Source organism: Chelonia mydas, chromosome 27 (assembly GCF_015237465.2).
Source record: "Chelonia mydas isolate rCheMyd1 chromosome 27, rCheMyd1.pri.v2, whole genome shotgun sequence".
Lineage (NCBI taxonomy): Eukaryota > Metazoa > Chordata > Testudines > Cheloniidae > Chelonia > Chelonia mydas.
The window spans coordinates 6,714,231-6,741,727 of NC_057860.1; the positions used below are offsets into that span (position 1 = coordinate 6,714,231).

A 27,497-nucleotide genomic window follows, 5' to 3' on the forward strand; every position below is an offset into this window, starting at 1 on the left:
GACATCTCCCTCTCATCCAATTTAAATTTAACATCAAATGAAGTAATGCCAGTAAAACTGTTGGGGGAGGGGAAGTGGAAGTGCTCCCCACCTCAGCACTGGCCTTTGGTGTTAGGAGGGTGCTCTTTCATTTTAAGAGTTTTGCTTAATATTTGATGGTACCATATGCCCTGTGTGACACAGGTCCTCATTCAGCAGAGCCTATAGTATCTGCCATCTCTGAAGCTTTAAACGCAATCTGACAAGGGCATAAATTTCTGAAAAATATCAACCGATGAATTACTTAATTTCAAAATTAGATCACGCAAACAGCTGAAAAGATATTTTTATTGACGACTTTTCTCTCTTCCTGCCCTCTGTCCTCCCCACACACAATTCCTTCTAGGATGAAACCAAATATGAGAAATGTCTGCCAAAAAAGGTGATTTTTGAAAAGTTTTATAAGAAGCCGAAAACATGGATTTTAGAATGGAAGGTCTTGGAAATCTCTACTGCTGTGACTTCTTATTCTGAAGAATTTTCACCATACATACTTATTGGCAGTCAAGAGTTAAAAGAAATGTAATATTTTTGAAGGGAAGATCAAAGCAGCGTATCTTCACCTGCATGCATTTATTTTAATTAGCTTCACCTCCCAAAATCTGTTTCATCAAGCAGGTAGACTGGAGGCTTTCTGGCAGCCCACATGAAAAATGAACTTGTGTGCAGAGAAACCAGGAGTTTTTCCTGGAGCCCTTGTTAGAGCATCTTTCTTCTCAGAGGTTTGCCAGAAATATTCTTGAAAACAGCTGTTTAACACGTTCATGCTGGGATTCCCAATCTGGTATAATCTATATTAAAGGCAGTTATCTTGACCAAGAGGAGGATCGGTTTTTTGCCTGTTGTTTCCAGTAGTAGTAATTGTGCATCAAACTTGTCATTTAATTTGCTATAATTAACTGTAAATAGCCTTATAGTTGTAAACAAAATTGGAATTGAGCTATTATTCCTATTGGAAGTACAGGAAGATACAGATTTGTTTTTTTAGGAAGAGTCCTTTTCTTCCTGAACACACATTTAATGTAAATAACTTCTGAAAAAGGTTGAAATAGTCATTATTAAACATTTGTTTTACACGTGTTCTGTATAGGTTTTGGGGTACTTAGTTAACTTTTTTCTTGTTTAGTTATCTGTTCTTATTCATGTAAACCTCTTCAGCTTGACTGACTCATTTTCTGCTTTGGAAATTAATTAGTGCTGCCTTTTTATACAAGAAGAGATTTTGATCAGTTTGTTTGTTATGATTTGAAGGAGATTGTAATCATGTCTCTAAGTGGGATAATTATAATTTGATTTAATAAAATGTTTTTCTAGGAGACACATTGCTTTTTCTTTTCTCTGTCATTCAACATCTTTATATAACATGTCACTGTTGTGGCTTATCGTTATATTTTGTACCTCCCTCTTCAGTGTTTTGTAGGGGATTTCTTAGAGGTGCAGTGGTTGAAGGGAGTGAGTTACAGCCAGAGACACACACATAATATTATAGCTCTTTGTGTATTGAACTAGTATGATACTAGAATGAGCAACATTGGAAGTATTAATTTCTTCTGTATATTGATATCTGTACTTTAAGACATATCATTTTGGTTGAGGTCAGAATGACATGCAAAGATTTTTGTCTTGTCAGGATTGAGAATGTGATGACATTGTGATACCTGTGTTATGAAAGGAGGCAGGTTCACTTAATAAATCTTTAGGTACCCATTGACATTTTGCATTTACAAACATAACTGAAGAAAGCTTTCATGTTCACTAGTAACAATCCATTGCCATTCTTTCTTAAAAAAGAAGCATTGACATGTCTCTTTGTTATAACAGGTGATCTAATAAAAAAATCCTAGTATTCTAGTATTTATTAATATTTATTCACATTTACAAATATTTTTGTCCATTTTAATTTTGGTTTTAATCTCATACAAAAATATCCTTTCTATAAATATTTCACATATTAGTGCCATGGAAGATACAACCATGTGTTCTATATTCTAGTATTTATATGGCTCTGGCTTCAGCAGAGCCAAGACTCATCTGGGACTTCAGAGAGGACTGAAGGCTATAGCCATAGATTTAGTGGGTGTGGTCCAACTACTTTGAAACTGATAGTTATTTGTTTCAGGTCTTCTGTGGATCAATAACACTGCAGCACTTAAAACATTTTACCATTAGGGAGCGCATTATATAGTCATTGGGCAGCTTCCAACACATGAATGAGCCTCTAGCAGGGCCAGTTCCATTGTTAACAAAAGATGGGGAATATATGATATGCAAAAAGCCAACACAGAATTGCTGCTGTTGCTATCTTTAAAAAGTGGATTTACCAAGTTTCCCTTTTAAACTCGTACTCTGGCTTTTCCCATTTCAGTCTAATTGTTAGCAGTTTTGCAGTACAGCTCAAGCACATCTGAGAGATTTATATAAAAAGTTAGTGGGCAATTCAAAACAGCTTTTGAGGGATATTTCCAGCATGTACAGTGGTATTATTTCACTCTGATGGAAAATAACAATACCTTTACATCATTCAGAAAGTTACAGATTTTATGGTCCAGTTCTCCCTCTTGTAATTGTGGAAGGGCCAAAACTCAGTGGAAATTCAGGCAGTTCTTTTATATAGGATGCAGCCAGAAAGTGGACAGACCACTCAAGGGCACTTTCAGCTAAGCTTCCTTGGGAGCTGTTAATGGGGTTAGTAGGTCAAGGGAATTCAAGAATGTGGTCAGTGGTTATATGAACTGTGTGCATCTATTTATTGGATTTCTAGGGTGGCTCATAGAACCATAGAATATCAGGGTTGGAAGGGACCTCAGGAGGTCATCTAGTCCAACCCCCTGCTCAAAGCAGGACCAATCCCCAACTAAATCATCCCAGCCAGGGCTTTGTCAAGCCTGACCTTAAAAACTTCTAAGGAAGGAGATTCCACCACCTCCCTAGGTAACGCATTCCAGTGTTTCACCACCCTCCTAGTGAAAAAGTTTTTCCTAATATCCAACCTAAACCTCCCCCACTACAACTTGAGACCATTACTCCTTGTTCTGTCATCTGCTACCACTGAGAACAGTCTAAATCCATCCTCTTTGGAATCCCCTTTCATGCAGACTAAACAATCCCAGTTCCCTCAGCCTCTCCTCATAAGTCATGTGTTCCAGTCCCCTAATCATTTTTGTTGCCCTCCACTGGACGTTTTCCAATTTTTCTACATCCTTCTTGTAGTGTGGGGCCCAAAACTGGACACAGTACTCCAGATGAGGCCTCACCAATGTCGAATAGAGGGGAATGATCACATCCCTCAATTTGCTGGCAACGCCCCTACTTATACATCCCAAAATGCCATTGGCCTTCTTGGCAACAAGAGCGCACTGTTGACTCATATCCAGCTTCTCGTCCAGTGTCACCCCTAGGTCCTTTTCCGCAGAACTGCTGCCTAGCCATTCGGTCCCTAGTCTGTAGCGGTGCATGGGATTCTTCCGTCCTAAGTGCAGGACCCTGCACTTATCCTTGTTGAACCTCATCAGATTTCTTTTGGCCCAATCCTCCAATTTGTCTAGGTCCCTCTGTATCCTATCCCTACCTGCCACCGTATCTACCACTCCTCCTAGTTTAGTATCGTCCGCAAATTTGCTGAGAGTGCAATCCACACCATCCTCCAGATCATTTATGAAGATATTGAACAAAAACGGCCCCAGGACCGACCCTTGGGGCACTCCACTTGATACCCGGCTGCCATCGAGACATGGAGCCATTGATCACTACCCGCTGAGCCCGACAATCTAGCCAACTTTCTAGCCACCTTATAGTGCATTCATCCAGCCCATACTTCTTTAACTTGCTGACAAGAATACTGTGGGAGACCGTGTCAAAAGCTTTGCTAAAGTCAAGAGACAATACATCCACTGCTTTCCCTTCATCCACAGAACCAGTAATCTCATCATAGAAGGTGATTAGATTAGTCAGGCATGACCTTCCCTTGGTGAATCCATGCTGACTGTTCCTGATCACTTTCCTCTCGTGTAAGTGCTTCAGGATTGATGCCTTGAGGACCTGCTCCATGATTTTTCCGGGGACTGAGGTGAGGCTGACTGGCCTGTAGTTCCCAGGATCCTCCTTCTTCCCTTTTTTAAAGATGGGCACTACATTAGCCTTTTTCCAGTCGTCCGGGACTTCCCTGGATCGCCATGAGTTTTCAAAGATAATGGCCAATGGCTCTGCAATCACAGCCGCCAACTCCTTTAGCACTCTCAGAAGCAACGCATCCGGCCCTATGGACTTGTGCATGTCCAGCTTTTCTAAATAGTCCCGAACCACTTCTTTCTCCACAGAGGGCTGGCCACCTACTCCCCATGCTGTGTTGCCCAGCGCAGCAGTCTGGGAGCTGACCTTGTTCGTGAAGACAGAGGCAAAAAAAGCACTGAGTACATTAGCTTTTTCCACATCCTCTGTCACTAGGTTGCCTCCCTCATTCAGTAAGGGACCCACGCTTTCCTTGGCTTTCTTCTTGTTGCCAACGTACCTGAAGAAACCCTCCTCCTTCTTTCCTTTTTTAAAGATGGGCACTACATTAGCCTTTTTCCAGTCGTGACCTCCCCCAATCGCCATGAGTTTTCAAAGATAATGGCCAATGGCTCTGCAATGGCTCATGGTAGCTTGTGTCTTTTTTTGCCTCTAGGTTGGATGTGAGGATTCCAACTCCCATGCTAACACATACATTCAGGTTTTGTGAGGGGGAATGGAAATGCTCCTATTCTGTTGTTTTTTAATTCCAGTGTAAACAAAAACATTTTTAAGCAGACTTGCTCTCCTGAAACCTAAATATTGTGGCATTCTTCTGGTTATAGGAGCATCTAAGTGAAATTGACTAGCAACTGACTGCATATGAAGATGAAGCATAATAGTTTATTTTATTTTCCAGTCTGAAATAAATAGATAATTGATGCAAAGAGACAGACTGTCGAATATCCCAAATTATCTTATCAATAAGAAGGTAATTCAGCATTAATTCTCCTTTTAACCAAAACTAAACATTTAGTTAGAGAGCTGAAACTGAATTTCTGAGATGTAAGTCTTTCACTAATGCGTTAGATTGTCCTTTTATGACTGCCTTTCTTTTAATCTGAAGAAATCTTTCCTAATTAAACACTAGCTCAGTCATAAACTGCATGACAGAGAAATAATGACATAAATAGAAAATGCAATGGAATTAGTGAGCTGCACAGATATTAAGTACCTCATGCTAAGGCACAATAAATGCCACTCGTAATAGGACAGAGAGAAAATATGATAGCTCTAAAAGAATAGATAATTTCTTATGTTTTTGTTCAAATTTTATTTTATATTAGATAGTAATCCTGGAATTAAGCACTAACAAATAAAATTGATCCTAATATTCAGTCCACAGAAATAAAGGATGAACCCTCAGTAGCTCCTCAGTTTCTAAATGTTTTCTGTGCCTGATGGGAATGTGTTGATAGCACAGCAGTGAAAATGAATGGGTAGCTGTCGCAGACCATACCATACCATTCATTCCATCCTTGTCTTTGTGATTCAGTGAGCAGATCTTCAGAAATAACTAACATGCTTAAAGAACAGAGATCCCCAGTCTGTGCCTTAGAAAAATAGTATAAATTTGGGCTGACAGCTTCTAATCCTCAGATAGGTTTTCGTTTGCAATACCGTGGATCTTTGCTCTTAAAGAGTTCTAGCAATTACACTGGCTTTATTTTTTGCAAGTTCAAAAATATTTTTCCTACTGTTTGTTTTACAGTATTTTATTAAATGTGTATACATAAATTCTAACCAAATTTTTAAGATTAAGAATACAATTTCTAATTCACATACAGCTAACACATTAGGTGATAAAGTTACTCTTTCCTCCTTCAGCATAGAGACGCATATCTAGTTTGGGGCAGGAATTCTGTGCACCTCCTGCTAATCAACCCTTTGGACACCATTGACAGCAGTCAGTGCATCACTTTTCTCCTTGAAATTCTTGCTAATGGAAAGGTATCTCTGTATGAATCATGCCAATGGGAGAGAGACCAAAGGATTCAATTGTTAGGAGACCGTTCTGGAATGAAGACACTAGTCATTTGTCCTCTTTGGAAAGTATTCTCCACGCTCACAAATAAATTTAGACTGAAGTAAACATTAAAGGTCCCTTCTAAACTAATCCACAATGACACATTCATAATTGTTATAAAGATTGGGCATCACTTGCGCTACTGACCAATTCAAGTTCTGTACTGACAGTGTCCCTGAGGATATAAAGGAGAATCAGAGGATTAAAACTGAGAATCAGAAAGACAGGCTCTTTGCCCCACTGAAAAGCAAACATCCACTGCAGAAATTATTATTATAAATTAATCATGCCAATTAAACTTTTTGAATATTTGTTACTAAGCAGTTTGCATTGTGTTATTAATTCCTATCATTGGATGAATCTTCTAGTCCTTACTCATGCAAAATTCCCATCAAAGTCACATGGGAGTTCTACTTGCAGCTGTGCAAGGATCTCCAGTTTCGGTCCGTTGACTTCAATAGGACATGAGTGGAAGTTAAGTCTTAGTAAGGAGTGCAGGATTGGGTATGTAGTACTTATAATATGTGTTTTTAGGTAATTTTTTAAGTTATCTTAATATAACTTCCTACATTTGGAGTATAATTCTGCAGTGGAAGTCAATAGGAGGTTTGCAATTGTCTATCTTCCTGGGAATAGGGTTGGACCTTAAAGTGTACACACAAACTGGACTAATGATAGAAATTCAGAAGCAGCAGCAAATGAAAATGCCTTTCAGCCTTACTAACTCCAATTATGGCGCTTTTGACTCTATAATATTTATTGTAATTGATGCATTTCTCTGAAAAAAAACTGCATTTGCAATTCCAAAAAGAGATCCATATTAATTATTGACCTCTTGACTTACAATCTGCCACATTGCTGTAATTGGTTATTGCAAACATCTGTTTTCTCAGCCAAATTTTACACAATTATAAGCAATGGACTAGTATGGATGAAAAATTACTGCCTGTTTAAAAAAGTGTGAGGGCTGTGTACATAGGAAAAGCTGTTTTAATGTTTATAGTTTTGCACAGTTAATGCTTATGGACAAACAGCCCATTTCATACAGGAAGGCAAAAAGTCAGATGTAAAGGATACTTGTGAACTCTTTAGGGAGAATAATGGCAAATGTACAATGCATTTTTATTTTGTCAATTTTATGCTGTACACTGAATGCTCATCGTATTGCTTTTACCATAAGAAAGTTCACCACACTTGAGACAGCGTGTACAGCACATATTCAGACTCTGTTGTGCAGGAAGTCTTTACTGGGAAGGAATCTATATCACTTTTCAAAATTCAGACAAATTATAATAATAAGAAGTTTCAGAGTAACAGCCGTGTTAGTCTGTATTCGCAAAAAGAAAAGGAGTACTTGTGGCACCTTAGAGACTAACCAATTTATTTGAGCATAAGCTTTCGTGAGCTACAGCTCACTTCATCCGATGAAGTGAGCTGTAGCTCACGAAAGCTTATGCTCAAATAAACTGGTTAATAATAATAGGAAAAGATGAAACAAATCCCTGAATCTGTGTTCTGTTTGTTGGAATTTTGGTTTTGGTTTATTTTCCAGCGGAGAATGCGTGCTTACATGAGATCTGGTAAGGATAATCCTTGTGCACTGATGACATAGGAGAGTTTACCATTTTTAAGCAAAACCCCTATTTTAGTGTGATGAGATTGGTATGAAATTTTGTATTTTCTTTTAAATCTTTGGACCCTCAGAAACCAAAGAAATGATCATTCTGTTCCTCTAACTGCAGTTATTTCTAGAGAGATTGTGTTAACTGCAAAAGAAATGGTTGGGTTTTGAGTCACATTATTTGAGAACTACTTGTTTAATGATTGTGGGAATTCTCAAGACTCACATCATGTTTTTAGGTGGGGAAAACCACTGTGTGAAATTCAAATATGTTCGCTGAATTTTGGGTGAAGTAAGAATTGATTGTGTAGATAATTGATCATGTAGAGGTTCCTCTGATCCTAGAAAGAGGATGCATGAGCCTATTGAACTAATTCTTGACTTAATTATGCCTGTTTTCATTGGTAGGTTGATTGATTGCAGACAGCAGAAATTAGCCTAGAGGATGTCAGAAGATGTGCTTAATCTTGTCAACCAGCTGCAATCTGAGGGAATAAGGTCAGCTGGATAAATACAAATAAAATCCAAACTGAAACAGTAGCTCAGTTTAGTGTACACTCATTGTGGGTCACCAAAATCACTCAGTGTATATGGGAACTGTTGGATGGGAATACAAGGTCAAAGGTGATATAATTTCTAAACAAGCAAAGTGACAATCTCTATTAAATTGTTATGTAGAGACCAAAGAAAACTTTGATAGATGAATGTCTGATGAAACAATATTTTAAAACTGCTATTTTTTAAAAAGATGTGACATTAGACAATACATACTTTGGATTGTCTTCAATTTAGAGATATCTTTTATTTCTCTCTCACTGTTGTGATTGACAACGGGTTATATAAGTGCTGTTTCTTCTCCGGACTCAGCCCTTGCGTATAGTTATGAAACTATGAAAAGGATAGTGGCCTCTACAACCCTCGAGATCTTTTTAACTATCCAACAGGCAACAAGTTTGGAACAAATTCAGTGTCCCTAGCACTCCCTCATCATTTTTTTCTCTGTCTCTTTGGCTGCAATTTCCAGCATATAATTGCAAAAAGAAAAGGAGTACTTGTGGCACCTTAGAGACTAACAAATTTATTTGAGCATAAACTTTCGTGAGCTACAGCTAACTTCATCGGATGCATTCAGTGGAAAATACAGTGGGGAGATTTATATACACAGAGAACATGAAACAATGGGTGTTACCATACACACTGTAACCAGAGTGATCACTTAAGGTGAGCTATTACCAGCAGGAGAGCCGGGGGGCCGGGAGGGGAAACCTCTTATAGTGATAATCAAGGTGGGCCATTTCCAGCAGTTGACCAGAATGTCTGAGGAACAGTGTGGGGGGATAAACAGGGGGTCATGCTGGTAGTAGCTAACCTTAAGTGATCACTCTGGTTACAGTGTGTATGGTAACACCTATTGTTTCATGTTCTCTATGTATATAAATCTCCCCACTGTATTTTCCACTGAATGCATCCGATGAAGTGATCTGTAGCTCACGAAAGCTTATGCTCAAATAAATTTGTTAGTCTCTAAGGTGCCACAAGTACTCCTTTTCTTTTTGTGAATACAGACTAACACGGCTGCTACTCTGAAACCCAGCATATAATTGGTAAACTGGTCAGTCAGTCAATTTTATTTATCCAGAAACATTCCCAACAACTTTTTTGTGACACCCATTGCAGTCATTGTGGGCTGCTTCATTTCTACTGAACTGTTTGGCTGATATTTCCTTGTAGGGATTTGTCTGTTGATCTCACAGATAGAAGGGCTAAAACAGCTAAAAAATCAGGCTTTAAATCTGGTGTTTTCTGCATGGTCATGATGTGTCTTACAAGTGTCCAAGTTTGGTGCCTAGGAGATGGTTACAACCTAGGTGTTCAGTCTGCTTTCTCTCTCAAATTGAACATTTGAAAATTGGGAGGGACATCTCAAACTTACTGATCTGGGGTGGAAAGGGACTCTTCGGGCCCAGTCAGCTGAGTCAGATACTGAGCATTTAACACCATTGACCTTGGGAGTCATCTTGACTCCAGAGAGGCTAAGGCCCAGATTCACAAAGGCACTTAAGTTGCAATTTTTGGCTCCACTGCAAACCACAAAACTCCCACTGAACTCTGTAGCTGCCTAAACTCACTCAGCACCTAAATTTTCAGGGTAAAAGTTCCCTGGGTGCCTAAGTTTCTGCCTCTGGGCATATGCACTGCTGCCTCATTGTAGGCGTCTGGATGCCTATCTCCCACCTAAGACCCAGAGTGAGCCATGAACTGAGAGAAGATAGGCATTCGCCCACCTATCCTGCGTGCAAGGCCCAATCTGGTAGGCATGATCAGAGGCTGCCTACCGAATCAGGCCCATTTGAAGAGGAGGTGGTGCCCACCTTATAATTTTTAGGCCAGTGCTAAGAACATAAGAATGGCCATATTGGGTCAGACCAAAGGTCCTTCTAGCTCAGAATCCTGTCTTTCGACAGTGGTGAATGCCAGGTGCCCCAAAGGGAATGAACAGAACAGATAATCATCAAGTGATCCATCCGCTGTTGCCAATTCCCAGCTTCTGGCAAACAGACACTAAGGACACCATCTCTGCCCATCCTGGCTAATAGCCATTGGTGGACCTATCCTCCATGAATTTATCTAGTTCTTTTTTGAACCCTGTTATAGTCTTGGCCTTCACAACATCCTCTGGCAAGGAGTTTCACAGGTTGACTGTGCGTTGTGAGAAAAAATATTTCCTTTTGTTTGTTTTAAACCTGCTGCCTATTAATTTCATTTGGTGACCCCTACTTCTTTTGTTATGAGAAGGAGTAAACACTTCCTTATTTACTTCCCCACACCAGTCATGATTTTATAGATCTCTAGTCCCCATCATTTTATATGTATAGTTGGGATTATGTTTTCCAGTGTGTTACTTTGCATTTATCAATATTGAATTTCATCTTCCATTTTATTGCCCAGTCACCCAATTTTGAGAGATCCTTTTTGTAGCTCTTCGCAGTCTGCCTGGGACTTAACTATCTTCAGTAGAATCATAGAATATCAGGGTTGGAAGGGACCTCAGGAGGTCATCTAGTCCAACCCCCTGCTCAAAGCAGGACCAATCCCCAACTGAATCATCCCAGCCAGGGCTTTGTCGAGCCTGACCTTAAAAACTTCTAAGGAAGGAGATTCTACCACCTCCCTAGGTAACGCATTCCAGTGTTTCACCACCCTCCTAGTGAAAAAGTTTTTCCTAATATCCAACCTAAACCTCCCCCACTGCAACTTCAGACCATTACTCCTCGTTCTGTCATCAGCTACCACTGAGAACAATCTAGATCCATCCTCTTTGGAACCCCCTTTCAGGTAGTTGAAAGCAGCTATCAAATCCCCCCTCATTCTTCTCTTCCGCAGACTAAACAATCCCAGTTCCCTCAGCCTCTCCTCATAAGTCATGTTTTCCAGTCCCCTAATCATTTTTGTTGCCCTCCACTGGACGTTTTCCAATTTTTCCACATCCTTCTTGTAGTGTGGTGCCCAAAACTGGACACAGTACTCCAGATGAGGCCTCACCAATGTCGAATAGAGGGGAACGATCACGTCTCTCGATCTGCTGGCAATGCCCCTACTTATACATCCCAAAATGCCATTGACCTTCTTGGCAGCAAGGGCACACTGTTGACTCATATCCAGCTTCTCGTCCACTGTAACCCCTAGGTCCTTTTCTGCAGAACTGCTGCTGAGCCATTCGGTCCCTAGTCTGTAGCGCTGCATGGGATTCTTCCATCCTAAGTGCAGGACTCTGCCCTTGTCCTTGTTGAACCTCATCAGATTTCTTTTGGCCCAATCCTCCAATTTGTCTAGGTCCCTCTGTATCCTATCCCTACCCTCCAGCGTATCTATCTCTCCTCCCAGTTTAGTGTCATCTGCAAACTTGCTGAGGGTGCAATCCATCCCATCCTCCAGATCATATATGAAGATATTGAACAAAACCGGCCCGAGGACCGACCCTTGGGGCACTCCACTTGATACCGGCTGCCAACTAGACATGGAGCCATTGATCACTACCCGTTGAGCCCGACAATCTAGCCAACTTTCTGTCCACCTTATAGTGCATTCATCCAGCCCATACTTCTTTAACTTGCTGGCAAGAATACTGTAGGAGACCGTGTCAAAAGCTTTGCTAAAGTCAAGGAACAACACATCCACCGCTTTCCCCTCATCCACAGAGCCAGTTATCTCGTCATAGAAGGCAATTAGATTAGTCAGGCATGATTTGCCCTTGGTGAATCCATGCTGACTGTTCCTGATCACTTTCCTCTCCTCTAAGTGCTTCAGAATTGATTCCTTGAGGACCTGCTCCATGATTTTTCCAGGGACTGAGGTGAGGCTGACTGGCCTGTAGTTCCCAGGATCCTCCTTCTTCCCTTTTTTAAAGATGGGCACTACATTAGCCTTTTTCCAGTTGTCCAGGACCTCCCCCGATCGCCATGAGTTTTCAAAGATAATGGCCAATGGCTCTGCAATCACAGCCGCCAACTCCTTTAGCACTCTCGGATGCAGCGCATCCGCCCCATGGACTTGTGCTCATCCAACTTTTCTAAATAGTCCCGAACCACTTCTTTCTGCACAGAGGGCTGGTCACCTCCTCCCAATGCTGTGTTGCCCAGCGCAGCAGTCTGGGAGCTGACCTTGTTCATGAAGACAGAGGCAAAAAAAGCATTGAGTACATTAGCTTTTTCCACATCCTCTGTCACTAGGTTGCCTCCCTCATTCAGGAAGGGGCCCACACTTTCCTTGACTTTCTTCTTGTTGCTAACATACCTAAAGAAACCCTTCTTGTTACTTTTAACATCTCTTGCTAGCTGCAACTCCAGGTGTGATTTGGCCTTCCTGATTTCACTCCTGCATCCCCGAGCAATATTTTTATACTCCTCCCTGGTCATTTGTCCAATCATATGATTTCAAATTAAAGCACAAGAGCAGAAATCTTTCTTTGATGTATAACTGCAGTGGAAAAATCCGTTGTTATGGAAATAATTTCAATGTGTGAAGCACCGTCTACTGAAACATCAGAGAGCTAGAAGTGCTAAGACGTATTAAAATGTTATTTCACTGAATACCTTTTGTAAGCTGATGGCTGCTCGTATTGAAGTTATTGGCAAAAACTTCCATTCACTTCTGGGGAAGCAGGAGTTGGCCATAAGAGACGCACTCAGAAATTTAGATTACATCTTATTGAACAATGGTTAGTAATAAACAAAGTATAGAAGAGGAATATTGTGGGTAAAAGATTTTTTGAGTATCCAAACTAAATCCTTGAAGCAACAAGTTGTTAAAAATGTTTTGATTTCCAAGTTAGTACTAAAGGAAATGAGAGTTTTAGGTCTTCAAATCCAATTCTTCTCTTTCATGTAGATCTTCCAATTTGGATACACGTGTACTGGGAAAATGTTAAGCTTGGCAAAGCTATTGTCTGGACTGTTAAAGCATTTAGAGACAAGTTGTTTCAAGAGGGCACTAAGTTTGTATTTCCTTTTCTTCACACTGAACATTTTATATGAAGCCCCTTTCCTCATAGCGCTTCATTTAAACACTGGATTTTCACCAACTAAAGGTGCGTAATAGAACTGTTGATTTATTCAGCTCCTTGGTAATAATAACAGAATTGTGAATCTGAAACTACCTCATTGCTGTTTGTTTGTACAAAAGGTTTTTTATCTGTACGGATACCAGAAACAGTCCTAGAATTATTTCTGCTCTCCTGCTATTCCTGATAGTGTTAATGGGATGATCCCAGAGATTCTGAACAAAAAAATATAAAACATGCCTTATAAGGTTCTGTAAATTTATAAGAAAGGAAGATATTTCACCTTTGTAATGTCGGAATTAAATCACTGTATCACTCTGATTCCTGACCAAAGGTGTCAAAAGCTGGCAGTAACTAACATGGCAGCAAGTAATACTATCAATAGACATGATTTAAAAACAACATTCAGTGTTTGATGGAGTAGTTATGCAGAGTACATCTTTCAAATAAACAAATTACATTGTTTTAATAGAGTTTAAATAATGATAAGGTTCGCTGAAAAACCCCATCAGAAGTCTAGGGATTGCTGTTTTCATGTTGTCCTCAATACATGGTTCTTCGGTAGATTTTTTTTAAAAAACAGTACTTTTATGGTTTGGTTCAGCAGGTCAATCATCAAAACTGCATGGAGTTCATTTAAGGATATTGACATACTTCTGCTATGACTTTATACCTAGCAATATTGTGGATGAGTCTCAAAAGTTAATATTTATGGCTATACATAAAAACTAACAATACAGACAAAACAAACAAAACCCAGTAACAACTACTAGTACTTGATTGTAGGTTTTTGCTTAGAACTGGTTACTTCAGTTTACCCATTTTAGTAGGTGTCACAGGCTATAATTGATATCAGGTTTTAAAAGGAAATTTTTGGGAACTGTCATAAAATCACTGGCTGTACTGTATCCACTATAATAACTGGCTCTTAAAAGAGTTAATTTTGTGTTTGATTGCTCACATTTGCAGCTGTGTTAGGATTGTTCTCTGGTTTGTTAGTGCTGCAGTAGTTGGAATTTACAATAGCAAATGGTTCCTTCTCTTTGTGAACAAATTGTTCTTTTGTTGTGTTCTGTTTTTCTTACCAGGTTTAATTTTTAATCTGAAATATTTGTATGCTTTCTAAAGCAATTATGAATATGTACTTCAGGCTTTTATTGACGCTTTTTAAGCAGAAGTGCTCAGTTCAGATTTCACTGAAGATTTGATGTTCTCTTTAAGTATTTGAAATCTTTTATTTTTTACCCTCTGTACACATTCTATTTCTTAATCTAAAATCATAGGCAGGCATCAAAGAATTGCTTTTAATTATATGATATATAGCCTTTCAGCAATTGTATGTGATCACTGACATAAGTGTGACTTTTTATTCATGCTATATTAACAATAGACTAAACAATAGATATTATTTTAATTAGCGATATTGCATTTTTCTTTTGCCCGACATTACAATACATACCAATAACAGATATCAAATCATAAATACAATATGAAATGGAAAAGAACAGAAATCAATATCACAAGTTTGTAAAATTAGTTAAGAAGTGAGGAGGAAAAGAGGAAGACATGTAGATTGAAGACCATGTGACTGTTTTAGAGAAAAGAATCCCTTGTAATGTTCCTTAGAGCTGAATGAATTTAGCAAGGATTTTCTAGACGAGGACATATCTTTCAGAAGCAATTTTTCAAACTTGGTTAAGTCACTGAAAGTTATTAAAGAAATCGCTTTACAATTGGCTACTTCATTTTGGGCAGTGGTTTTGAAAACATCTATCAGTGTCTTTACAGCTATAGCTATATCTACATAAAGGGCACTAACTTTTCCAATAAAGAGTGCAAACACATCTCTGTTAAATTGTACATGAAGCAACATACTTGTGACCAAAGCCTCAACTTAACAGATGTCGAAACTACACTATGAATAATAGAAAGGCACGTAGGACATGGCACAGGTGCTTGACCAAACTCTTCTGTCCTGGTTCAAGTTATGTTGTCTGAATGTCAGAGAGAATTTTACTGCAACCCCTCTGGGGATACCTTGTTCAAGTTTGGTCTGTTAAGGTATTTTATAGTTTTGTAGCGAAAGAGTAAAGTTCAGTTAGTCTCCCATCTGTGACAACCTTTCATCCTCCCAGGTCCCCTCCTTTTCCCTTTTCTTTTCCTCTGTTCAGTGTAAAGAAGGGCGAGTTCAGTACACTGAGGGATAGGCAGGGATGAGCAGTTACATGTGATTTTACAATCAAGAAAGTTTCAAGATGTTTAGTTGAAGAAATTGAATTTAAAATGGTTCCAGGACTTTCATATTTATCTGGCTGACTATGGCTGCCCCGTTCGTACATGGTACAGTTTCTCTGTCTCAGAATTATATTTGATGTGGACATTATACAATAGTTATGACTAATATTTTTTTCCCCACAAAAAGTGAATCACAGAAACCAGATGGCTCAGGGAACTGGGAATGGGGTACAAAGCCTTTCATTTCTTTTCACTGAATCCAATCCTATCCAGGGTAGCAGTGACCTAAGTAATCTGACAGCACTTCATGTTCTCAGTCTATTCCCTGACTGAGATCCACTTCAGTAAAATCAGCATTGAATGGGCCATAGAGACAGTATTACCCTCCGGCCTCCATTAGTCGTATCTCCAGGCCAAGGTTGAGGTACAGTGGCAGAGTGCTCCTGAGTTGGGATGGGGAGTAGCATGCAGTGCTGCTGTACTGCGTTTTCTTTTTTTTTTGTTCAGATGAATAGAGGACTTCAGGCTGCCTTGTTTTCAGTCCAGCACTTTTCACCAAGTTCATTTCAATATAAGCAGGAGAGATTTAGTCATTTTGATGATTCACTTTTACCCCTTTGTTGGGTTAACAAGATTTGATTTATATTTAATCCAGGATAGGCACACCGCTGCTGTTAGCGATATAGGGAGTTGTACTCTGTGAAATAAAGATATGACATCAAGAAAAGGATGTAATACTAACTGTTCTATATGTTAAAAGAAAAGGAGTACTTGTGGCACCTTAGAGACTAACCAATTGATTTGAGCATAAGCTTTTGTGAGCTACAGCTCACTTCATCGGATGCATTCGATGAAGTGAGCTGTAGCTCACGAAAGCTTATATTCAAATAAATTGGTTAGTCTCTAAGGTGCCACAAGTCCTCCTTTTCTTTTTGCGAATACAGACTAACACGGCTGCTACTCTGAAACCTGTTTTATATGTTGTATGGAACATATTTTAAAATGTACTTCCTTGGGCCCTGATTCAGGAAAGCATCCCTGTTCATGACACCACTTAAGTACATGCTTAAATCCCATTGAAGTCAATGGGACATAATCCTATGCATAAGTGTTCAGAACAGGAATGGACTAATACATGTACTTATATATTTTCCTGAGTTGGCCCTAAATGAGGAAGCGGGGAAGATGAAAATTTGACAAGACGCAGAGTGTCAGAGTTGTGGAGAAGGGCAAAATTTTAAAAAACATTTTTAAATGCATGTCATGGTCATAACACACTTTACATGTGCATCTGTTTTTATGGAATTTATATAAGATTGAACTCTAAATAAATATATTAATAAAAGAGAGACTTCTGAGATCTAGAAAGCAGATGTAAGTAGGGTAAGGGACACACAATGAATGATGGAGAAGAATGTTTTGATTTGTATATTTTACTTCCTCTCCCCACAAATGTACAAGAATTAAATCAGTGATTCCATCTTGCGGTCCTCATGACACAAAGTAACCACGTAAGCCTCAATCTTATGATTTATGATGCTACCTGAATTCCTTGATGAATGTGCAGTTGGGGCACATCATTTCTTTTTATGCGAGGTTGCTATATGTGCTGTGCTGCAATAACTCCTTTTTATTTAGTGTCAGGTAAACGTAGCTTTACATAACTCCTGGCTCTAAAATTGGTTAGCCAGAAACTATTATGCAGAGAAAGACAAGCTTTACTTCTTTATAAGCTGTATTAAAATCCTTCCAGTGTTTACTTAAACAGTGTCAAAATGATGCTTGTATTCTTTATTTCATCTAAGGATGTGTTGTATGCCATACAAAACCTTAGTAAATAGGAAGAATAATGTTACTGGACTCTCCTCAGTGGAATGAAACCTAAATTTCAGTACATGCCTTTGTGAAAGAACAATTACAGCTGCAATATTAGTAAAATGATCTGTGTGGGATGATTATCTGGGCTGGTTCTAAATGTTACAATAGTATTCTCCTCATAGTTACCTGTTTTCATCAAAGTCTCCTCTTCTATCACCATAGTAGAATTCTGGGAACCTTTTTTGTGTTGCTGGCTGTTTTTACAAACTCTCAGCTAACTGCTGGAATTTTTATCATTTCCATACTAATGACTTGGAATTTTAAACTTATCATATTGCGTGGTGTGGGCTGTGTTACGCAGCATACGCTAGGAGCCCAGAGTGACTGTAGTATCACCTAATGTGTGGTTGTATTCAGAAAAGTGACAGTACAGAAATGGCACCTTCTTAGTCACCAGCTCAACTCCCCTGGAACACATTCTGTTCTCAGTTACACCAGTGTAAATTCTGAGTAACTGTACTGAAGTCATTGGAGTTGCTCAGCATTTATAGCAATGTAACAGAGAGCAGAAATTTGGTCCCCTGCATGTATTCTGTCTCATAGCTCTCTTTGCTTTTGTGCTTAATGTAATTTTTTCCTCTTTTTATTTCTGTTAGTACTGTAGAAACAATGCAGTTAGAGAAAGTGAGCTGGATTGTATTCCTTCTTTTGCATCCGCAGAACCATTAACTAATTTCCAATCATGCAGGAGGTCAGTTAACCCTGCAGTTACATGCATTAGCAACAATGGGATTCATAGCTGCCATTACGGGTATTATTTGACCTGTAGAGCCTTTATTACAGGTGATAGTACATGAGAAGGAAAGAACCCAGCTTGACTTTCAATTCCCAGATTTAAAACTTGCAGGATTGGCAGGTATAAAAGAATCTTTTTAATTGTAAATTGAGGATATTTGAGTTGCTGAGACATTAAACCTGGTGACCAAGTAACTTTTCAGATTACACTCGGACTTCAGTGGATTTGTGAGAGTTCCATTCAGTTGTAATTTTCATAATAATTCCACTTTGAATATTGTATAACTTTATCCAATAATTTCTGCATATATTAACTATTTTCCTAGATTTGTTTCTAGTGGCTAGCAAGATTTTTTGTTTAAAATCTCAGCATTGAAAGTGTTTTTATAAATTGTATTTCATTACACACAAACATCCTAAAGCCTAATGCCTTTCACAGTGCTCGCAGCTCAAATTTGTTGCTAAAATCACATTGCTGTAAAAGTCAATGTTTCCTTACAGTATCAGCTCAGGCAATATCTTGGCCAAAGAAAAAAATACAGTTTTGCTTCTTTCTTTTAACTCTCTTGGACCTTCTGCGCTTGCAAGGCTAAGAAGCGACATGATCAATTTCCTTCTTAAACTGTGTAGTCAGATAACTCATATTTAATACTGAATTTCCTAGAGCAGAAGATACTGAGTGCTACTGATATTTTGAAGTTGAAGTTTCTGTTCAAAGGAAGCATTTTAATTATCTAACAATTCAAAATGCCTTAAAACTTAGCAGGCTCTGTTTTCCTCTCTATGATCTTAGCCTTTCTATAGTTGTTGAATCCAGGTTCATTTGTTCCTCATAAAAGATTAATTTTAGAGAGGGGCTGGGAAAAAAGCCAGTGTTTAGACAACCAAGAACTGTACTTCAGTGCTTGCACACTTTAAAGTAAGACTTTGCAGTTTGTTGTAGCTTTTGAACAAGCCCATCTCCTTTGTGAAGAATGCAGATCATTTTTTTTTCTGGCATGCACAAAAAAAAGGGTAACTTAATATGAGTCCGACACAGTGTGTCATTTAGTTAAGTGCTTCCATCTGTTGCCTGCTGTTTCCCTTACTCTTGACCTCTCTTTCTTTCTTCCCCCTCCTTCTCCTTAGCCCCCCTGAGGAAGGCAAAGTTTGTTGAGAGCCCTCGAATCCCAGAGTCTGAGCTTGGCTCACCAACGCTCACTTCAGCACAGAAACTGGACGTTGATGCATACTGCCCTGGTAAGCATGCATGCAAAGCCTCTAGGATGGGCCCTTCCAGCACAGCACAGTTTCATATGCATTGTGCCCCCTTTTTCTAAATGATTGTTTGGCCCTTCCCCCAACCTAGGTTTATGGACTGACCCACTTGGCTGGGTGGCAGTCTCTAATTGATATCTGTACTTTATTTGTCACTTGTGGTTGTGTGTTCATGCGACACATTCCCCCCTAAAGTATGAAGAAGTTACTACAGAGTTGATTTTAAGTGAATAAAAGCTGATCAAACAGGCATACTCTCTTAAGGCTGATCTTTGTTACTGACATATCTTCAGAAATACTGGAATAAAACACATACTTCTGGTGTATTCCATCATTAAATCATTTCATACATAAGCATAAATTCTTGTATATTTGCTATTAAGAACATCACATTTATTTCAGAGGAAGCCATTAATTTATGTTCCCTGCAGAATTTAGGAACTCTCAAAATGTATGCATCTTGTTAGAGGCCTCTGTCATAATCTGGTTAAAAACATAGTTGGAACTGAAGTATTTTATTTCCCTGAGTTAACCTTATATTTTTCTGACTTTTTGGTCCGTTTATTTGGTAAATATTTTCAAGCACTCACAGGCTGCACACAGATGTGTGAATGCCATTACATTTTTATATAGCTGCATCTTGCTGAGGACTCAGTATCTTTTCCCAGATTCTTCTGAACTTGGACTAGTTGCTTGGCAACCTCATTAAGGTTGAGAAGATAGTTTATGGAGCTGTGTCAGAGATGTTACAGTTACAGTCGGCTGCAGATCAGGGCTTAAAGGAGCAGGAAATGTTCGTTTTCAGATCTTTGCTGAATTCTGTAATTTCCTCTTCTGGATGATGAATTAGTGTATAAGCTACAGGATCACATGATCAGCATATTCCTATGACAGAGTAAAATGGTACCAATTGCTCCCAAACAGTCTGTGGCCATGTGGAATCTTGCCTTAAGAATCATGTCCAGGTAGAGAACGTGCCGGTACTTGAGTCAGTGTCAAAGGACAATATCACTTTTGTCAGAGATGTGTTTAAAGAAAATGAATGATTTGGAGAAAAGCTATAGTGCACAGATATTCAGAGAGAACAGCTTTCTTTCATGCAATATGTTTGAAACAGAATAAAATTCTTACGGGAAAGTTGTTGATACTGGTTCCCTATGCTCAGAGAGTGCTTTCTTTGAGACCATATTTACTGTGAAAAGCGATCATTCTTTCTAAATGCATCAGTCAGTATTACAAACAGAATTTTACTGATATAACTTTTGCCCTTTCTATGTAATTAAAAACCTTCTACTGTGATGATCACAATTGGAAAAAAATACTGTCATGGCTGTGTATTTATAAAGAACTGTAACTGAACTGCATAGTTGATTAAAAGGAATTAAGAACTTCTCTCTCTCAAATTTAATATGACACGACTTTTGGAGGATGCAGACGCTTAGAGGCCTAGAAGGAGACAGTCAAGAAGCGCTGCTTTGACAGAGGAGTCTTGAATTTTGCCCTCTGTTCTGCTTCTATAGCTTGTTGATAGTGCGGATGAACATGTTAAAAATGTGTGAGGATTCTCAGCACCTCAACAACCATAAAGTGTACTTAACAAAAAAACAAAACAAAAAAGGCATGCCTCTGTGGATGTCAATGAGAAGCACTGGATTGGAGTAAAGACAGAGCCAGTAGATTATGGGAGGCCCAGAGGACTTTTTTTGTGTGTAGATCCACATGTCAAGATATCTGTCGGGGGCGCCTGACCCCCTGCTGCCTGGTTGCACATTTGGCATCCAGCAGCTCTTTTAGCAGGAGAACTGCAGTTTATTGGATCCCAGAGACTGCAGAGTCTGAATGGCTATGCAGACTTGAAATGTGTAGTTATTTATTTGTTTGCAATCAATATGAGAAGTTCTACTGAATAGGACTAGAACAATCTATTGAGGAAGAACTTCTGAAACTGAGGCAGCCATTTGCACAGAAAAGGGAGTTTGTATAGTGTGCGATTCGCTGTTTTCTTCCTCTTTCCCCCCTCATGCCTTGGAACATTAAAATGAGGTATGTACATGCAATCAATACTTCGTGGGTATTTACTCTTTTCTTTTGTGGTAGAATTGGGTTATGCTTTAACTATCTGGATCCAGAGTCCCTGCTGTGAAAACAGTGGTAACCTGAAGGCTGGAGCTCTTGCTTTCTACTAATAAATTTTAAAAACCCTTATTCCTCTGTGAGTTTCTGCTTGATAGCATATAACCCTTGCTTACATGGAGGTGTTGTAACTAGCCCACTTTATTAAATGCCTAATAAATACTGTTGGCGCACTGAAAAGGCTTCTAAAGCATTTGACTGTAAACGTTCTGATTCTGTTCTGTCCTGTGCTCTAGTGAAATTGCTGGGAGTGCAGGAATTCATGGTAGAAAATCTCAAGTACGGACTGTTAGAAAATATCTGTATTAAAGTAGATATTAGTTTGCAGTTAAGAACATAAAATGCACAGAACTCTTATTGCCATCTAGGTATGCATACGTGATAACAGGGTGAATTGGTGTGTTTTATTTTGTCTGTTAAATTTATACAAAGGAAAAAGAGCACCAATTTCTTCATTCTCGGTGCCCTTGATAGAACTTAAAATATCTAAAAGTCTAATTACTATGACTTAACTTTGGCAATTGACAGGCAAATGAAATATTGAAACACCCCCCCCTTTTCTGCCACTAACCATCTCAAAATTCTCCACCTTCACAAATGCTAGGGGGAAAAGTTGAGCTTTGAAACAGGCCCTGAAGATCATAAAATTTGGACTTCTTTAAATAGGGCTGAGAAACACCAAAAGCTGAAATGTCCTCACAGAGAACACCTTGCCAGCAGCTCACCCTCTATTATACTACAAGTGCTTCAGCTCAAGCTTTGTAAGCGCAGAGTGGTTGTCCCACAGGTATGAAGGTCAACAGGCATGTAGAGATTTAGAAATCAAAAACACCTTTTTAAATTTCACCTGAAAACTATTAAGCAACTAGTGCAGATCCTGGAATACCGGTATAATAGACTCACTGCATGATACTCCCATATGAGAAACAGACACCTGAACCCTGCACCAAGTTCAGTTTCAGTTGGTTATAAGATGTTGCTGTACATCAAGCAATGTAATCTTGAGCTGACAAAGGTATGGAAGACTGTTACAATATCTGCAGTTATAAGAAACAGTCACAGCCTCCTGATGGTGCATAAATGATAAAAAACCATCCTGAATATGGCTGAAACCTGATCTTCCAACTAGGTTCCACATAGTTCAAACCTGTACAACAAGAGATGGACACACACCTCAAGTTAAGGGACAGGTGTTATCCACATGCCTTTGTCAACCAGGATCACCTCAGTTCTTGTGTGGACTGAGCTTCAACTAGCTAAACCTCATCCTGCCCCCATCCCAGGCAGACACTGGGTGAGGTTAGTGTTGGGTATTTTATTCCTCCTTATGAGTTCTGCCCCTCACAAAACCACAAGAGGATCCTTGGACCTGTAAGTCAGTGTTTTGGGCCCTTTAAGGCTAGCTTATGGCTCAGTTCAACTCTGACTTTGTTGAAGCAGCAAGGCATTCTGGGCTTGCATTTCTGGGGAAGCTGAGATTAAAGGCTGTAGCAAGGAATACTGGGAAAGAAGGCAGATGAGGTCACTACTCATAACAGAGAGAGATCAGGAAGGGAGCAGGACCTTCATTGATTCTGGAAAAGGCTTGGCTAGGGTAGAGGGTCCATGAGAAAAACCTTGGGAAGGAGTTGATGGCTGGAGAAAGAGCTTTCTAAAACTCATAAGAGGAAGGGTAAGGAGCTCCGGAGAGGTGGAAGTCTACACAAAGACAGACAGGGCTGGGAGCTGGTCATAGAGAGACCTGACCCTGACATACAAGCATGAGAGGGGTTGGAGTGTACTCTGGGCAGCAGAAGTCCATAGGCAGTTTGGAGACTGTTGTGAGTCTGGCCCAACATCATATGGGACTTTTCTATCATAGTGCATATACACAAGAATACCAAATTAAGGTTGCCGTGGCAACCTTAATTTTGGCATGTCCTCACTTTTGAGATCTGAACTTTGCAATCTGAATGCAGTTTAAACAAAATAAAACAGTTTTGTATTAATATGCCTAAAAAGACCAAACTTGGTGTATCATCTTGAGGATGGTTAGAATATATAGAGAAAATGATTGATCCTAGCCTGAGTTATATGGGATGGTACAGAAAGGTACATTAAAGAGAGAGATCGGTCCCCATAAGAATACAAGCAATTTTTATGCACAAAATATTTTCAAAGGAATTTGAAATCATTTCTTTAATATTTGACCTGTTTAAACCCTCTTCTAAAATGCCTGTGTTCTCTGAAGGACTTTATCAAGTACTGTCAAAACATAGGTATCCTTGAAGTGTAAAGTTAAAGAAAAGAAGAAAAAAATACAAGGATAAAGATACATTTGAGTAGGGGTAGCAATAATTTGTAATGCGATCTGTGATGGGTAGTCTAATTAGTAATACACTTAAAGGCCATTTAAAACAGTAAATAGTGATGAGAGGAGAACATTACCTACTCTGCATGTAGAAATACTCATCTCGGTTTGTGGTGCCTCGGGATGGAATTTTGCTCAGTGCTAAAATGTTTATTTTTAAATGTCAGGCATGTTTCAGCACATTACTAGGAGGTGGTTTCCTGAGTAACTGTTGTCCTGTGGTTTGCCTTTTGTGCTTGTATCATGCAGTATTTCTTTTGATATGTTACATTATGGATCATTGTAGAATGTTACATTTTGGGGGGAGCAAGGGGAGAGAAAGGGATTCCTGAGAGAAGGTATATTTCTGTTAGTAGGGGAGGAATTGGGGCTGTTGAAGAAAAATTTTCACTCTCTATTTAAATATTTTTTATAATCTGAGCATTCTGTCCAATATGCTTACGTTCTTCTGCATAATGAAGAATATGAATTAAATTCTTTAAGAAGTAGGAAACAAAATTGACATTATAAGTGAGAGCAGAATTTGGTCCAGTTGTATAAAGTGTTATCACAATATTTCAAAATGATCCAATCAGAGATGACAATGAATAAGTTGTTTAGAATTTTTGGACAGCAAATATTCCTCCGAGCTGTAGTGCCAGGTTTAATTTTGTAATTGTGATAGCTATTAATTTTGAGCTATATCTTGCCCTGTTTTGTTTTGGAGTGCATTTTTTGGAAAAAGAGGATTCGACTTTACCTTCTTGCCAGTACCTCCATGGGCAGGATACACTTAGTGCTGTCATGAAGGAGTGTAACCAGTCCTCCACCTCCCTGGATTCTATATGGTGCACTCGCCATTTGATAGATGGGTTTATGTTCTAAGCTCGGTCAAAGCAGCTGTGAACTAGAAAGTGTGTTGCCTCAACCTTCCTAAGCCATCCTGAGTTGCACTGGCAGGATCACTAAGTGCACAGCCAGCATTTCTCCTCTTCCCCGCCTTGCACGGCCATAGCATGGAAGAGCAAGATTTTATCTTTAGACCTCTGTTGTTCAACTGTGAATTATTGTGGTATTGACTTTGGCATTTGTGATTTAATATCTAATGATAGCCAATAGAATTTATTTATTTTGATAGTGTCTCCCTAATGCTGACATTTAGAAGTACCTTTGTTTATATGATGTGTGGTGTACTGTTCACTTTGTTCCACCTGGTGTTTTACTCTAAGGACTTTCGTCTCTAGATTACTTTTTGTTTTCAACTTTGCATCTAAAGCATGCCCACATTTTTATTTATAAATGCTCAGGAAACCTATTAGACATTTCTGAGATGGATAGTGCTTTCAAGTAATTGCCTTTTGTGTTAGATCAGTGTTTTCAGTTGCATTTTGCATGATTTATTACCTTGTCATTGCATTTCAAAGGCTAACCATGTTACAGCATTATCTTTTAATTTGATTCAATTCTCCTTCAGAAATTTTGGGACACAAATCTTAAATACTTGGTCAGTGGATGTTTTGCTTGCCTCAGAGTAAGATCAAAGTAATCTGTTCCGATTAATAACTGAATTAGATATCCTATGGGTATCTCTTCCATTAACAGTGAAAGGCAGTTCACCACCACCGTTTTGTTTATGTTTAACCATGCATTTTTCTTCTCTTTGATTTAAAGAAACATTAGGACTGAGATTTCTGCATGCTCTACCTCCTAATTTTCAATATATAAAGTCCATATAGTTCTTCATATCTGGATCATGGTTTAGGTTTTCAAAAGAAACTCTGCACTTTTTCTTTAAAAATAAAATAAATGCAAGCAACGCAGCTCTCTCAAGAAACCCTACAGTAGACCAATATGAGCATCATGTGATGAAAGAAAATAACTTTAGTGAAGAAATAGGTTTCTGGCCTGCCTTTGTGAAGTGGTGGTATAAACAGGGAGTGAAAAGAAAAATACTTTAAACATTTCAAAATTATTGTGGTTTTGTCTTGTGCCTTAATGATGGAATCTCTGCCACTACCTGCAAGACAACTGGAGAACTAAACTTATTCAAGAATAGTAGAGAATGGGAAAAGACAAAATTTAGTGCTGCCAAAGGATTTGACTGTTTGACCTTTTGGTTGTCCCCCTGTTACCTAATTTACTGACTTGGAGGGAATGTGACATCAGAGTGATCTGCCCTAATTGCAAAAAGAAATTATGGCAATGTAGTGTGTTGGTTCCCCTGGAAACCTTTGCCACTTTTGAGGATTCCATTTGGAGGACAATGCTGTTTTCTTTCATTGTATCTTGAGGTAATAATAGCTAGATCAACAATTGTAGGTAATAATAGAAAAAAATCCTGAAAGCTAGTGTAGAAAGCTGAAATAATTGAATGTGATAGGACTATTACCATATATTATGAGTTTCAAAATTATGTCTCAGTTTAGACTGATCCATAGACGAGCTGCTATTTTGTAAACCTAGCCTCTAACCTGATACAACTTGAGCAGAGAGAGGACTTAGAAAGCTGCATTTATGAGTACCTGAAGTGGATAAACAACTCAGACTAGTCCATTGAGCCTTCTTATCTAAAGGGAAAAGGCTCTGGACAAGGATTTCTGGAAATAACATTGTATGTGCAGTTTATTGTTCATGTGCTATCTTTAGCTCTATAACTTTTATACCCTGCTGTTACACAGTGTACTTATTAAATGGATTCTTAAACAGCTTCAAATCATTCTAGTGTTCTTCCAGCTTCATCTTATGATCTAATAATAGCCAATGCTCTGTGTAACTTGGGACTCGGTGTCACCAACATAACTCTAAAGAAGCTGTTTTCTTTATACATACAGATTCAGAACCATTTTAAATAACTAAAAATGTATCATGGCTTAGACGTTCTTAGAAGCCTACACCGGAATGATATGTGTAAGCTCTTTTAGCAACAGAATTTCCTGCAACATTACACCCTTACCTGCCATTCTGGATAGGTTCCAGACAACTCAGCAACAGTGTTCTGCTTCAGCAAGTGGGGATGTTTGTTCCCAGTACCTGTCTTGGAAAGTGGCAGTCTTCTGAGACTGGTGTTTGGATGACTGGATATTTCCTGTGGCCTTCTAACTTGCCACTAAACATGTATGTAGACAGACAAATTGTTACAGCGCAAGTGGTTTTTGAAGCTGTCCGTGGTAGACCTGTCTTCTCGTAGGTCTCTGCCACAAGCAGCAGTGGAAACTCACCTTGTTTTTGCTTCACAGCAGAGTTGAATAGGGAACTCAGTAACAAATCTGATTTTGTTGGTGTGGAGCGGACATCTGTATCTCTTTTCACTCTTCTTTTCATTGGTGATAAGAATGACTCTGGCCTTGCCTTGTCCGATCTTTCTGATCACTCCACGTTGGGCCAGGCAATGCTGGTATACAGATCTCCAGGATCTTCTATTATTTGTAGATTTATTAAAAAAAATTAAAATGGGGCATCTAAATGCCTTTAGCGTAACTTATAAAAACAGAATTAGATCAGCTTCAGAACAACAAAATTTCCCTGTCCCTCAACACCTGGTTTCTCTCAAAGACCTATCTTCACAGCAGCCTGTGTAATTTGATATCCGGTGCAGTGTGCTCTCAAGGGACCGTGGCTATTTCATTCAAGGGGTGAA

General features: G+C 39.0%; 1 protein-coding gene across 8 annotated transcripts in view; it reads left to right on the forward strand.

Moving 5' to 3' along the window:
* The window catches only part of TANC2 (tetratricopeptide repeat, ankyrin repeat and coiled-coil containing 2), a 675,729-nt gene that overhangs the window by 406,734 nt on the left and 241,498 nt on the right, over positions 1 to 27,497 (forward strand). For 7 of the 8 annotated variants that reach the window (XM_037886783.2, XM_037886784.2, XM_037886786.2 and 4 more), the window contains one exon: positions 19,270 to 19,380. The exons of the other annotated variant lie outside the window; for it this stretch is intronic. In XM_037886783.2, the coding sequence (XP_037742711.1) occupies positions 19,270 to 19,380 (111 nt within the window). The remainder of the gene's footprint in view (positions 1 to 19,269; positions 19,381 to 27,497) is intronic. 8 annotated transcript variants of the gene reach the window in all.